The 15,000-nt window shown below is 44.0% G+C and overlaps 1 protein-coding gene across 2 annotated transcripts in view; it reads right to left on the minus strand.

Moving 5' to 3' along the window:
- Positions 1 to 15,000, minus strand: part of LOC310867782 (piezo-type mechanosensitive ion channel component 2-like) — a 65,318-nt gene that overhangs the window by 34,652 nt on the left and 15,666 nt on the right. For both annotated transcript variants that reach the window (XM_083777906.1, XM_083777907.1), the window contains exons 5-15: positions 10,104 to 10,212; positions 7,362 to 7,665; positions 6,038 to 6,251; positions 5,410 to 5,557; positions 5,164 to 5,298; positions 4,836 to 4,871; positions 3,762 to 3,879; positions 3,430 to 3,536; positions 2,525 to 2,755; positions 984 to 1,101; positions 13 to 254 (exon numbers count right to left, since the gene is read on the minus strand). In XM_083777906.1, the coding sequence (XP_083634032.1) occupies positions 13 to 254; positions 984 to 1,101; positions 2,525 to 2,755; positions 3,430 to 3,536; positions 3,762 to 3,879; positions 4,836 to 4,871; positions 5,164 to 5,298; positions 5,410 to 5,557; positions 6,038 to 6,251; positions 7,362 to 7,665; positions 10,104 to 10,212 (1,762 nt within the window). The remainder of the gene's footprint in view (positions 1 to 12; positions 255 to 983; positions 1,102 to 2,524; positions 2,756 to 3,429; positions 3,537 to 3,761; positions 3,880 to 4,835; positions 4,872 to 5,163; positions 5,299 to 5,409; positions 5,558 to 6,037; positions 6,252 to 7,361; positions 7,666 to 10,103; positions 10,213 to 15,000) is intronic.

Here is a 15,000-nt window from a genome sequence, read left to right on the forward strand (position 1 = left end):
AATGATGTATACCTGGTATAGTGCAGTACATCCCAGGAACATCACCATGTAGATGATTTTGTACATGACGATTCGTCCCTCGAAGCTGACGAAGAAGAACATGGTTCCACACACGTAGATCCAGTACTTCACAAACATCCTTTTCACCACGGCAACCAGCTCCTCCATCCCGTGCACTCCTAGCGCGGCTGCTCCCGGGAGCACCTCCTCCTCCTGGTGCTGGGAGGTCACCTCCCCTTTCTCGAGGAGGTGACCTGAAGGAGAAAATGACTAGTCCATACCGGTTTGGGGATATGATATCTATGAGTGCATTGTGAGTACATTTCACCCAGGCGAAGGAGCGTCCGGGATCTGTCCTCTATCCTCTGTCAGTAAAACCTACTTATGTAGTTACAATAGATACAATAAAAATGTAGCGCCACTTCCCTGTGGCACACCCGTTATGCAATGCTCAGCCAATAACAGCACAGAATGGCAGCGCAAATTTCGACGCCCTTCATGGTAATTTTTCCGTCCTTATTACTCATAATATATGAGTTATTATTATTTAATTATTTATCATCGGTGGACAGATTTGGTGATTTCAATTTTCTGTAGCCCACCAGGGGCTATGACAAGACTTTGAGGGTTGTTTTGTGAGTTTATAACCAGATTATTTGTGTAGTTTTTCTGCTGTTAATCTCTACCTCCGTTTACTTTGAGCATCGTCTTGATTTTTGGATTCTTCATTCATTCATTCAGTGTAAGATAAAGAAATGTTATACAAACAAAAAATATCCTCTATTTCAAGACATCACAGTGTGAGTAGCCTAAACAAGTGTCTCCCAAACACTGAACATTTTTATGGGTCCCCTTATTATTTTTTTCTTACATGTTTTGAATTATTATTATTATTTCAAAATATAAAACAAGACCCGACATTGAGACACCAGGGCTGTAGACACAGTCAGTCAGACAGTGTGAGAAGGAGACGGGTGTCTTACCTTCGCTGTGGACAGTGATGGTGGCCAGGTGTTCATCCGTCTGTCTCTCTGTCTGTCTCTCCTTCTTCTCCGTCAGCTTCTGACGCAGCAGAGCCCAGAACGTCAACAGACACACGATCTGTAGCAGGATTTTCACGGAAGCACAGAGAAAACCTTTTTTTATAAGATATGACAAGATATGAAAGGTAAGGAAAAATGAAAAATCACTTGTCCACAGAAGGCGGGGCTTTTCAGAGTAAAATCTACCATCTGCTGGCCCTCTAGCGCCTTCATTTTGAAGAATTCCCAGGATTTAATGTGGTAAATGGGTTAATATATAACATACTGTAATCAGACGAACTATCTATAAAAATAATACTGTAAACAGATTAACGTAATGTATAACAGAATACTGCAGTGGTATAACTTTTTATTTGGCTGAGAGTGGGGTGTAGTGGTAGATAACTACCTCATTTAGTGGTGGGTGGAGCCCTATCACACTAATTAGCACACCTGTGGCTGGCCCACATCGGCCCAGATAGTAACCACAAGCAAACATTTGCCGTTGTCTGGAGAGGTACTGTGGGACACCACAGCTCTATATGCCAAGATGATGCATTATACGTAAGTTTGTTATTTTCTGTTTATCAGAATGTCCTATAGATTATTTGTCTAAGCCTAAGTTTATTTGTACTTTTGTTACTTGCACAACTGACACCGTGTGTCGTTTTAGTCCGGCAGCTGGGGTTATGGGGTGGGAAATTTGGTATAGTAAAGAAAAGAAAAGGCATAAACATTAAAAAAACAAGAGCAGTAATGCAATACAGGGAGGACATGAATAACAAAAAAGGGTGTAGAAGTGGGTCTTGAGCTGTGCTTTAAAAATGTCTACAGAGGCTGCCTGTCGAAGGTACAGTGGGAGTTTGTTCCACGCCGTCGGCCCGTAGAAGCAAAAAGCTGCTTCCCCGTATTTTTTAGTTGCAATTTTTTTAGGCAAAGCGAGCAGGCCAACAGTGGAAGACCTTAGGGGGGCAGTTTGGAACATATTTAGGCAGGCTGATATTTAGGCAGTCATGTAGGAAGGTGCGAGACCATTGAGAGCTTTATAAACCAAATCAATCCTAAAAAAAAAACGGAAGCCAGTGCAGTGAAGCCAAAACTGGAGTAATATGTTCTCTCATCTTAGTTCTAGTAAAAACTCTGGCTGCTGCATTTTGGACAAGTTGTAATCTGTCAGTTGTTTTCTTAGGCAGTCCAGAAGAAAGTGCATTGCAGTAATCAAGCTGAGAAAAAACAAAGGCGTGGATTAGCGTTTTTGCTCTAATGGGTATAGGTGTAGGGATGTATACGTACGTATAGCCAGCAGACTCATTTATTAGCCAAAGATATTTGATATGGTCCTTCGAGCAGGGCACATACCCCGCCACCAGATATGGACCAGAGTGGACAGACGGAGAATGAGGGCTCCACCCCACCACTAAATCAGGTAGTCAGCTCCCACTACACCCCCACTCTCAGCCAAGGAGTGGGTTTTGCACAGGGTATCTGTGACTGCAGTGTACCTTGGAGGCCAGCTCTTTGAAGGGGACGTCCTTCCGGATGAACATCCCAGGGATGGGATCGACCGCTGGGAAGCTGTAGATGTACTGCAGCAGGAGAAGCAGGTTGCCGTAGGCGACCAGCCACGGCGACGACATCATGGTGTACCTGCGGCGGTCGCGGAGCATCCAGAGCGCGCACGACCACAGCAGCAGCACGCACGTCAGCCACGACACGTATGTGATGGACCACGCCTACATACGACATGAGAACAATACGCACGTCAGCCATGACACACAGTATGTGATGGACCACGCCTACAGTACATACGACATGAGAACAGTGTTATTTTTGTCGACTAAAACAACAAATGTTCGTCGACTACCTTTTTCACTGACTGAATGGAATGGAAACTACTAAGCTATGATGACAAAAACTGAGACTAAATGTACTTTGTCAACAAATAAAAACTAGACTAAAATGTTAGGAAGGGACTAGTGGACAAGAGATCCAGTATAAGTCATTTTACACTTGCATGCTGAAAATAGCCGATCTACAAGTTCACACCACGTTGTGAGCTTGTAGATCCGCTATTTTCAGCAAGTGTATGAACAGTCATTACGACGGCATCAAGGCCTGCCAGAATACATTTTAGTCGACTAAATCAACTGTAGATTTAGTCGACTAAAATCTTATGATATTTAGTCGACTAAATCCAGACAAACACTAAAAAATTCCAGGTGACTAAAATGTGACTAAATCTAAATGAAAACTATTCAAGAGACTATGAGTTAAGTTTGTAAAATGACCATTTAGAGACAACGCAGCACCAGAAGCGACTGGGGAACTGTATAGGGCCATCACTATGTGTGTGTGTGTGTGTGTGTGTGTGTGTGTGTGTGTGTGTGTGCTGTATGTGTGCGTTCACCATCATTGCGATCAAGGCACAGATGTAACTCTGTTTCATGAGGAAACGGAATGCAGTGGACATGGAACCTCTGCTCTCCTCCCAGTGGTCTGCTTCAAACACCGTGTCTGGAGGAGAGGAGAGGAGAGGAGAGGAGAGGAGAGGAGAGGAGAGGAGAGGAGAGGAGAGGAGAGGAGAGGAGAGGAGAGGAGAGGAGAGGAGAGGAGAGGAGAGGAGAGGAGAGGAGAGGAGAGGAGAGGAGAGGAGAGGAGAGGAGACATTCACTATTTGGGGGATTTTAATTACTTATTTGAAATATTTGGGTATCAAAACTTGGAAACACCAGACCAAACCTGATTGGTTGAGGGAGTAGTGATGCATGCAGTAATGGTCCAATCCCAGGGCTGTGTTCTGGGCAGGCGTAGCTACTGAGTACTGTGGAGGAGTATCGTGGCTCGACGTCACCAGCATCTGGGAAGTATTAGGAAGGAGAGGGACATACATCAATAAAGTACACCACATACTGTACAGTACATTCAGTACGCAGGCATTTTTATAGGATTGTATAGGATTGTATATGCATTGAGTGCTCTGTGGTTAAAATAATCAGTGTTGATTTTGACAGCAAACTTTGATTTCAGTTTTAGTCATAGTCTTTTGAATAGCTTTCTATTTAGTTTTAGTCCCATTTTTAATCTCCTGGAATGATTTAGATTTAGTCGACTAAATATCATATGATTTTACTCGACTAAATCTACAGTTGATTTAGTCGACTAATATGTACTTTGGCGGGCCTTGTGGTTAAACTTAGAATGACGTGATCGTTCAATTGTTCAAATTGACGAATAGATCTTGTAGGGAGTCCTGGACACATCAATGGTGTCAAACTGCATGTAGCCTGGGGTCCACCTATGCATTCTATGGCATAGGCAGCTCCCGGCAGGATCCGCCGGGAGAATCTAGAGATTCTAGACGCAGCTGTGCGACATGAGACTAATTAATTAGAGCGACAGAGAGAGAGGAGTGTGTGTGTGTGTGTGTACGGGTGTGCGTGTGTCGTCAATTTAACAAAGGTGCAGACGATCAGAAATCAGCAGAGAGTGATCGACGTTTACGCTACTCTATGCTCAATTGAAGTGGACTCGGTCCCAGACTGTTTTTTTTCTCCCTGGAAATAAAAGCGTCTGTGTTTCCGAGGCTATACTGCATGTAGCGCAGCTTACGTCAGTAACCTACTTGAACCCAGCAAAGCCGTCAGACAGACAGGCAGACAGACAGACAGACAGACAGACATATAACCTACTTGAACCCAGCAAAGCCAACAGACAGACAGACAGACAGACAGACAGACAGACAGACAGACAGACAGACAGACAGACAGACAGACAGACAGACAGACAGACAGACAGACAGACAGACATAGATACCTCAGTCGAGCTGCATGCCTCTTGAGTGGACATCGCCTGGATGATAAATGTGCACGCACGCACACACACACACACACACACACACACGCACGCACACACAATTTTCTTGATTAATTTATTTGATTTGTTTATTGACAACAAAGCATAATGTACAAAACACATCTCGTCAAAATGGTCCCATACTGCTTTTACATCTGCGAAACGAAATCTGTTGAGCAGCGTCTAGTGGAGTAACTAGTGGAGCTTTTACAAAAGAATACCGTGCGTTACTGTGTCAAAAGCTTTTTGAAGGTCCTTCTCTGTGTGTGCTTGTTGTGTGTGTTCTCACATCTCCGCGTCTCCACAGCTCTCTTCTCCTTTCTGCTGACATCACGTCAGTGCTGATGTCATCAGTGATGTCACTACCGATGATGTCACTGGGTCCAGGTGTCTCCCCTCCTCCTCCTTCACCCCCATTGGTCCACTGCTCACACACATGCACACACACACACACACACGTTTGTATTATATACTTACATTTTAAGACAGCCGTGTGTGTGTGTGTGTGTGTGTGTGTGTGTGTGTGTGTGTGTACCTGTATCCTACACAGTGTAGCAGTGGTATAGTACAGCAGCAGCAGCAGCAGAGGTTGACAGAAGTGAAACCAGCTGAGTGTAGTGTTGAAGTTCAGCCGCCAGGGGGCTCCACAGTCCTCATCTACCACAGAGAGCATTCCAAACACACTGATATGCACACATGCACACACACACACGCACACACGCACAAACGCACACACACACACACACACACACACACACACACACACACACACACACACACACACACACACACACACACACAAAAACTGTATACTAATGTTTGTCTTTAAAAGTCTCGATGCATTGAATACGCAGGGACCTTAATGGAAACAAGCCCTGAGGGTTTATTTTGTATAAATCTGTGTCACCGTGCCCTTTTTTGTGCAAACTGTTAATAAACTAGTCAATCAATCAATCAATCATTCATGAAATAAAATACCGGTAAGTAAAAAATAACAAATACAATTGCGGTGGAGGTGAGATAGAAAGGAGAAAAAAAGAAAAGTAACAAACAGAAATCACAACAGAAACAGAAATTGTGTGATTTAAAATAAATGTGTGTACATGCGTGTACATGCGTGTACATGCGTGTACATGCGTGTGTGCGAGCACGCGTGCGTGTACCTAGCGTAGCTGTCATTGGCCGGGATGAAGTGATGGACAACGGGAAGCTGATACACGTAGAGGAGAAGCAGGTGACCGGCGGAGTAAACGAGCGAGCACACGCACACGCAGCTGAACAGCAGCACACTGACCTCCCCATACACACACCAGCACGTACACACCCCCTGAAACACACACAGGTACAACAGGGACGAGAGAGACGGGTAGATGATGGCTGGGGAGGGAGGGAGAGAGAGAGAGAGAGAGAGAGAGAGGGAGAGAGAGAGAGGGAGAGAGAGAGAGAGAGAGAGAGAGAGAGAGAGAAAGAGGGAGAGAGAGAGAAAGAGAGGGTGGGAGGGAGGGAGAGAGAGAGAGAGAGAGGGAGAGAGAGAGAGAGAGAGAGAGAGAGAGAGAGAGAGAGGGTGGTAGGGAGGGAGAGAGAGAGAGAGAGAGAGAGAGAGAGAGGGAGAGAGAGGGAGAGAGAGAGAGAGAGAGAGAGAGAGAGAGGGTGGGAGGGAGGGAGAGAGAGAGAGAGAGAGAGGGAGAGAGAGAGAGAGAGGGAGGGAGAGAGAGAGAGCGGGAGAGACAGACAGACAGACAGATAAGACACAGAAAAAAGAGAGATTTGAAATGATTATTCAGTAAAACTACTGCAGCATTTATTGATCTGTGTCCGATAACATTAAAAAAAATCACCTTCTACATTACATAGGTTTTATGAAAAATGTCAATTGTTGTATTCAAAAGATTACTACTAGGGTTGTCCCGATCTGATCACGTGATCGGAAATCAGGGGCCGATCACGTCATTTTCAAATGATCGGAATCGGATCGGGGGCAAAAGAAAACGTGATCGGGACATCCATAAATACTACAGTACACATACAGTACAGTACAGTAGCAACATCTACAATGACAAAGATGCTTTCCTGGACTGAAACGTATACAACAATGCATAGGCTTTCCAGGTCTAAATGGGAAACATTACCCATATATTTATTGAAACGTTTATTGATAATATGGATGTCTAGATCATGTTTTCTTTGCCCCCGATCCGATTACGATCATTTGATTTTGAGTATCTGCAGCCTATAACGATTTTTCCCCATCCTATATTTGTATATAACACTTATAATAGATAGTTAACACAGATAATATACAGTCAAAATATCATGATATGGATATAATGTTGATACTAGGGATGTTCCGTTTTTTTGCTCCCGATCCAATTCCGATCATTTGATCGGGCCCAGATTTCCGATCACATGATCGGATCGGAACAACAACCCCTAATTGATAACACAATGTGTGCGTGTAAACGTTCATTGATTGGTCGGATGTCCTACCTGTCAACCCCAGCAGAGCGGTCAGGAGAACCTTCCCTCCCACCGTCGTCATGACGTCACCAATCAGCTGCCGGCTTCTGGACGCCAACAACACCAACGGACCAATCAGGTTGCACTTGGTGTCCTCCTCCTCCTCAGCCTCCGCCCCCTCGCCAAGAACAGAGTCCTCCTCAAATATCACCTCGTCCTCTCTCCTCTCGTCCTCTCTCCTCTCGTCCTCTCTCCTCCCCTCATCTCTCCTCTCCTCATCTCTCCTCTCCTCATCTCTCCCCTCCTCCTGGTCGGTCCTCTCCACCTCCTCCTGCTGTTAAAAGGCAGACAAAAAGGACTATTTTAAAGTGCTGTGATTGTTTGCAGCACTAAAACATGATCATCAGGTATTATTATTATATAAGGAGGAAGAATACTTTCTAAAAAGTGTGCCAGTGTTTTTTTAAATGTCGTTATTATATGGACATGCCCACCAGTTCATTAAGTATAGTGTTTGTGCTGCCATTTGGGTGTATGGAACAAATAGAATTATTGTTTTGAGAATACTATGTCGTAAAGAAAAACCAATAAACATATGTTTTAAAAGAAGTATGCCTGGTTTGCCTGGTATTGTGATGTCACTATAGCACTGTTTTTTTCATTGGCATGTTTGACTGTCAAGGTTTCAGCCTCCAGGAAGAACTGTGTCCGTTGTGTCCGTGTCCGATGTACTGTATCTCTTAAAAGTGATAAAAAACAACCATGGCCATATTGGCCATACTGACGTTGTTTTCAGCGATGGCATTACTATTCTGTGCTCATCGGTACGCAACTCGAGTGTTGCTCAGGTGGCCGTCGCAACACTCGGCTGGGCCTCACGTCATGGTCCGTCATGGTCGCGGTCATGGTCACAAAAAGCAAGCACTCCCTAACGTGTCACTTGCCGCATTTCCTAGTATGTCTGGTTATCACATATTGGCTCTATTCCAAGCTTCTGATCACGGACATATCCTTGATTATAGGCTGATAACATTCGAAGCCAAGCGGCTGCTTGGGTATGGGTCAGAAGTCGGAACTATTCTAATTAGTATGTGAACATTAAACAAATGTATGTATGGACGCATGAGGACTCAATCAGCTTTAGTTCAAAATCAGTCGTTATATGCATTGTAATTATACATTCTAAAAATCCATATTGTCTGTCGCTGTTGATATCGAATGAACCGCACTTAGTGCTAACAGCCGACTGAAACGCAGCCAGGGACTGGTTATTCTGGTAGTGATCGTACACGCACACATGCAAACGCACACACGCAAGCACACAGTCAGTCAGTCCGTCTGTCTATCTATCTATAACTTGTGCAAATTGGGTCCGGCAGTGCAGATCTCTAGTGAACCATAACATTAGACCAATGCATAATGTACCTCCACGCAGACCTCCTGTTTCCCTCAGGCTCTTTGTTAGTGTGTGTGTGTGTGTGTGTGTGTGTGTGTGTGTGTGTGTGTGTGTGTGTGTGTGCGTGCGTGCGTGCGTGCGTGCGTGCGTGCGTGCGTGCGTGCGTGCGTGCGTGCGTGCGTGCGTGCGTGCGTGCGTGCGTGCGTGCGTGTGTGTGTGTGTGTGCATGCGTGCGTTAAATGTCCCCTGCGTTAAACAGCGTTAACAATGACAGACAGTAATGCAGTTAGAGTTAAATGATAGCTTACTGAGTTACAGTGTAACAGACTACTAACTGCATTAGCACACAACATGAGACACCTTAATACACTTATAAGGACATCACTACGACATCACAACGACCTGATGTCTGCAGACTAGAGGAGAGGAGAGGGGAAGAGATCAGAACTTCCAGTCAAGTACAGAATTAGCCCTTCGCCAAATTCCACCCCTTAAATTAAAGAGATTGTCCAATGCCAATCCAAATAGTTTAGCAACTGTTGTTATGCAGGTCAAGCTTTCGCTACCTCATAGCTGTCAACGCTATTTTGCATGGCTGTGTTGTTGAACAGGAAAGTTACACGACTGACCCGCCCAGGTGATGGCAATAATACTAATGACCGTAGTCTTACCGTGTAACATGAAAACTCCTGTTGGGTTGGTCGTTAAATGTTGATTTCTCCCTCTGTCATTTCCTCATATTTCTAGTTTATTCATGCATAGCCTATACTGCAGGCCTGATTGACAAAATTTTGATCCTCTTGCTACTGAAATGATCCGATTATTTTATATGGAGAAATCCCGTCAATTAACATGCATCTCTATGGGGGAGAAGGACAGCTTGCCCTGTCTCCTCGCTGCTAACGTGCCTATTGGACAAGGACGGGTTGGGGATGGACTTAGCGAAGGGCTAATTGCCTTCAAAATACTCGCCATTACATACAAAGAACTTGACAACCAGGCCCCCCTCACATCAGAGTTGCCCCCACCTTCGCCACGTTCAAAAGCACACTCAAAACCCACCTTTTCAGACTTGCTTTCCCTACATACAGTACCCCCCCCCACACACACACACACACACACACACACACACACACACACACTTTTTCTTTGCTTACCTTTCCCTTAGTTTCTAGTTTTTAACCTTTTAAAACTTTTTCACTTTACTAATAAAATTGTTTTTAGAGTATTTCATTTTTACGTTTTTTGTCCTGTAAAGCGGCTTTCAAGTACCTTGAAAAGCCATATATATCGTATGTATTATTATTATTATTAGAGGAGAGGAGAGGACTAGAGAAGAGGTCTGCAATGTCACTACGTGCGTGCGTGCGTGCTACCTGGGTGTTGTTTTGTGAGCGGAGACACAGTGTCCAGGTCACTAGGCTGACAGCCAATAGGATGACATCAGGAAGGAACACTCGGAAAACTGAGGCTGTGTCTGAAACACTGACGCACGTGCACGCGCACGCACACGCACACACACACACACACACACACACACACACACACACACACACACACACACACACACACACACACACACATTTTTTATCATTTATTTATTTATGTCCACATAAGGGATACAATACAAGGAAACAAATATTTACAAGGTCTTGTATACAAAAAGCAGATTCTGGACAAATACCCACACACACCCTTCAGAAGTAGCCTACGATAGTAGAAGAGATTGCACAGAATTTAGCAAGCAGTTTTTTAGGCAAGCCCCTCCTATGCCCAGCTTTGAGGGTTTGTGTGAAACACCCCATAGCGATGAATTGATTGGCTGAGCAATGAACATATAACCTTCATAACATCTGGTGTAGAGGGCTTTCACTTACACAGGAATGGAATGTTTGCACATTCTCACAGACAGTGTGTTAAATGTTTAGAATCTAAACCACAGAATAGTTGATCTCATATCATTTCTAAACTTTATGGAATGTTTGCACATTCTCAAAGACAGTGTTAAATGTTTAGAATCTAAACGACAGAATAGTTGATCTCATATCATTTCTAAACTTTAGATGTGTCGTATGTGGCATGATGTGACATGATGTGACTATACGCACGCACGCCCGCATGCACACACGCACACGTACACACACACACACACACACTCACACACACACACACACACACACACACACACACACACACACACACACACACACACACACCTATTGGACTATTAAAGAGATTAAACTAATTGAAGATTGAAATGTGATATTTATAGCAAATATTTTGCATTACAAATGTACATGCATTGGTTTACTTGAATGAAACCTGGCATTTTTGATAATCAGCAATGGGCCTAGAAGTGTCTAATAGGGAGGAAAATATATATTTAGCCCATCGATGCCTACAAGGATACCAAAAGAAACGCTGCTTCATATAATAAAAGTTTGTTTTTCAAATTCATGGAATTGGTTTGATATATTTTTTAATGTCTTCATTTGTATTTGTTTATTAAATCATTTTGGAAAAATAAAGGTTTAAATTTGTTTTTAATTCATGAAAACGTTTTAAACCTTTTTTTTAAATAATAAAAAAAATTAAAAAAAATTATAGGAAACAAAAAATACAATATTTACTCCAAAGCCAGCGTTTGGGAAACAGTGGGTCGGGAGATGGAAGAAGGAGTTTGCAATGGAAACACATTCAGACTGGCTAATGAAGTGAGAGGAAACAGACATTCAGGCTGAGTGTCAGGCTAACTGGATCAGCTTCATCAGTTAAGAGTAATCTCTCAAGCCAGACCGCTCCTCCACCATCCTCCCTGTGTCTCCATACAGGACACTATATAGAGCCGCAAAATATCAGATAATACTAGTGTCATTTGTGTTGTTGACCTATTTCTACCATATATAGCGCAACTTCAACGTTCAACTTTGACTCCTCCGTCACACGGAACTATGGTTTTGTGACCAGTATCACTACACCAGCAGGAGCACAAAAACAATAGTGCCATGTGACAGAGGGGTCGAAGCTGAACCAAAGTTGTGCTTAATACAGATATTCTGTGGGTCTTGAAAGATTAGTAAATACTCTGGCAGTGTGTGCAGACTGTTCTAGAGAAACGCTGGCAGTTAATGAGTAATTTCTTAATGAATAAGTCCTTAAATTGTCACTCGACGGTGATGTGGGGAACCCCCAAAATGTCCTGCGAGGACCCCCCTGGGTGTCCCGACCGACAGGTTGAGAAGCACTGCTGTAGGTGTATCACCGAAGTCGGTCCAAAGTTCAAAGAGAAGCTCCAAAACTCACAGACTCATCAACAAGTTCCATCTGATGAAGTCTGCCTGGGGTTGCTATATATGGTGATCACTTTCCCATATACCGTATGGGGGAACATTTTGAAGGAAGAAGAGGCAGAAGACATTAGATGCTCTAATCATGTGGCTGTTGCAGTGGACATTCGGGACAACAAGCTGTACTCCTTTGGAGATGACCGGAGAAACAGATCATGTACACTCAATGTGTACGTCTTCAACACAGTGGCTTTACTCTGGAGGAAGTTGCCTCCAGTGACACCTGTTCCCTCCTGGCGCCAGGGCCACACAGCTGTGCTGGTAGGAGATACCGCCTACATCTGGGGAGGGACTAACTCTAACTATGAAGAGTCCTGCAACGTGCTTTATGCATTAGATGTCGACGCCCACGAATGGTTAACACCCAGGGTTTCTGGGACTGTTCCAGGGGAGAGGATCAGCCTGTGTCTTGGGGAAGGTCATGTTTATCCATGGAGGATGGTACCAGGGTGGAGGCACTAATGACATCCACAAGTTGGACACCACCACAATGGTCTGGTGTTTAATTAGCACCGGAGGCACTGCACCACCTGCTACAGGAGGCCACCATGCCATCATCAGAGGGACAAAGATGTTTGTATTTGGAGGCCACGAGGAGGACTGGTGGGATCTTCATGACGGCATCAGAGTGTTTGACACAGAGACCAACGGATGGATGAACACACCCTCTACTTTTCCACCTTCTACTTTTCCAAAAGTACCCAGTTCTAAAACAGCCTTTACCTACAATGATGAGCTGTATATATTTGATGCTGATAACTCTCACTCACACTTACAGTAATAGATCTGTGGAAATGTAATCCAGAGACGTACTCCTGGAAGAAGGTTAAGCCCAAGGGAAAACGCCCCTCTCAGGATTCTTTCAGTTTCAGTGGCTGTTGCATGATGGGAGATCGTATCATCCTCTTTGGATATGAATATAACGATGAACTGTTTATTTTAGACTTGAGTCCTAGTCTGAAGACGTTCTCCAAGCTAGCAGTTATTCAGCATGGTCTGGATCAGTCTGAACTCACACACGACATCAGGTGGGAACTAGGGCTGTCCCCGACTAAGGATTTGTATAGTCGACTGAATATAGTCGAATAAATTTGCTGTTAGTCGACTAATAGTCGACTGAGCAAAAAAAAAATAAAAAAATGTTTTTTTTTCTTTTGCCCCAAAAGATTGTATATAAAAATACAATATTTACAAAAATATACAAAAATATTGTATTATTCCACTAGGTCTGTGGGGGACATAAACACATTTGAACATTCTGACTGTTCAAATCTCCAATGTGCATGTGGAGTGTGTCTGCCTGTGTGGCAATGTGCCACTGCCTGTGACTTGAATCGCACAGTGCGCTGGCCTGATAGACTCCAGAAAACCCCCCCCTTTTTTTTTTGAGTGGTGCAACCACTCCTACAACCAGCTTGCAATGTCCTCGTACGTGTTTGTGTGTCTGTGTGTGTGTCTGTGTGTGTGTCTGTCTCGTACTTGTTTGTGTGTCCGTGTGAGCATGAGTATGTGACTTAAAAATAGCAGTAGGGGGCGCCAGAAACAGTGAGAGGGGTAGTGACTCTAATGAGAGAGAGTGAGAGAGGTAGTGACTCTAATGAGAGAGAGAGATAGAGAGAGAGAGAGAGAGGGGGGGGGGGGGGGGGGGGGGAATTGCACCACTCAGTTCACACGTGTGTGATTTTTTTTAACAACTGAGAGGCTTGTCATTAGCCAGATTGAGCACAGCAGGTGAGATTGAGATTCTGGAGTCTATCAGGCCAGCGCACTGTGCGATTCAAGTCACAGGCAGTGGCACATTGCCACACAGGCAGACACTCAACATGCACATTGGAGATTTGAACAGTCAGAATGTTCAAATGTGTTTATGTCCCCCACAGACCTAGTGGAATAATACAATATATTTGTATATTTTTGTAAATATTGTATTTTTATATACAATTTTTTGGGGCAAAAAGAATAAAATAATTAAGAGGTGGTCAGTCGACTGAGACCCGTTCCGATCGATTAGTCGACTATTCGACTAATCGAGGTCAGCCCTAGTGGGAACTGGCAGCCATGACTACCAAGAGCAAACGAGAACATGGACAGCAGACCTAAAAAGAAAATCACACCCGTGTGAACTGAGTGGTGCAACTCCCCTCCCCCCCCCCCCCCTCCTCTCCTCTCTCTCTCTCTCATTAGCAGGCAACAGTGCAGCACTAATACTATCTCTCCATTTCTGGCACAACACCGCCCCTACTGGTACTCATCGTCATATACTGGTGCTCATGGCCACATACAGTAGGTAGGTGGACGTGTTAACATCACATAGCTGTTCTTTGGAGTGGTTGCACTACTCAAAAACTAATGACTGGTCATTATTTGTTAGAGGTTGGTATGGTGCAAAACGGAAAGGGGGCTCATATATTCTTTTGAACGACGGGGGGGGGCATGTTTTTTTTATTTGGGCTTTAATTTGTTGACTTTTGTAATTTAATGTTTCGATTGTTTTTGTTCCTACTATGAACAGCTATAGTGTGGATTCTGTCTGAACACAAACATTAAATTCCATTGAAAATGTTGCACAATAACATAGTGCCATACAATTGCAAACTGTACGGTAAATATGCGAATTGAATGCAGTGCGTTGGATTGTTATCTGTGCATAGTGTCGACGCAATTCCACAAGCGGTGTGCTAGAAGAAGGCAAATGGATAAATAACACACTCCTTCTCAATTACTCCTTCTCAATTAGTGTGTAACACAATTTTGGCCATGGACGTGAATACACATCCTTTATACCAAAACCGTGGGGTGCCGGCGTGTATAGGCGTCTTTAGGCCTTTTTTGTTGATATATATAAAGAAATATATTATTTTTTTGGCGGGGGTTGGCCTCTACTTCTGCAATGTACTCCTTGCTGATTGGCGCATGTGCACTGCCG

Source organism: Protomyctophum parallelum, assembly GCF_964188405.1.
Source record: "Protomyctophum parallelum genome assembly, chromosome: 12".
NCBI classification, from domain to species: domain Eukaryota; kingdom Metazoa; phylum Chordata; class Actinopteri; order Myctophiformes; family Myctophidae; genus Protomyctophum; species Protomyctophum parallelum.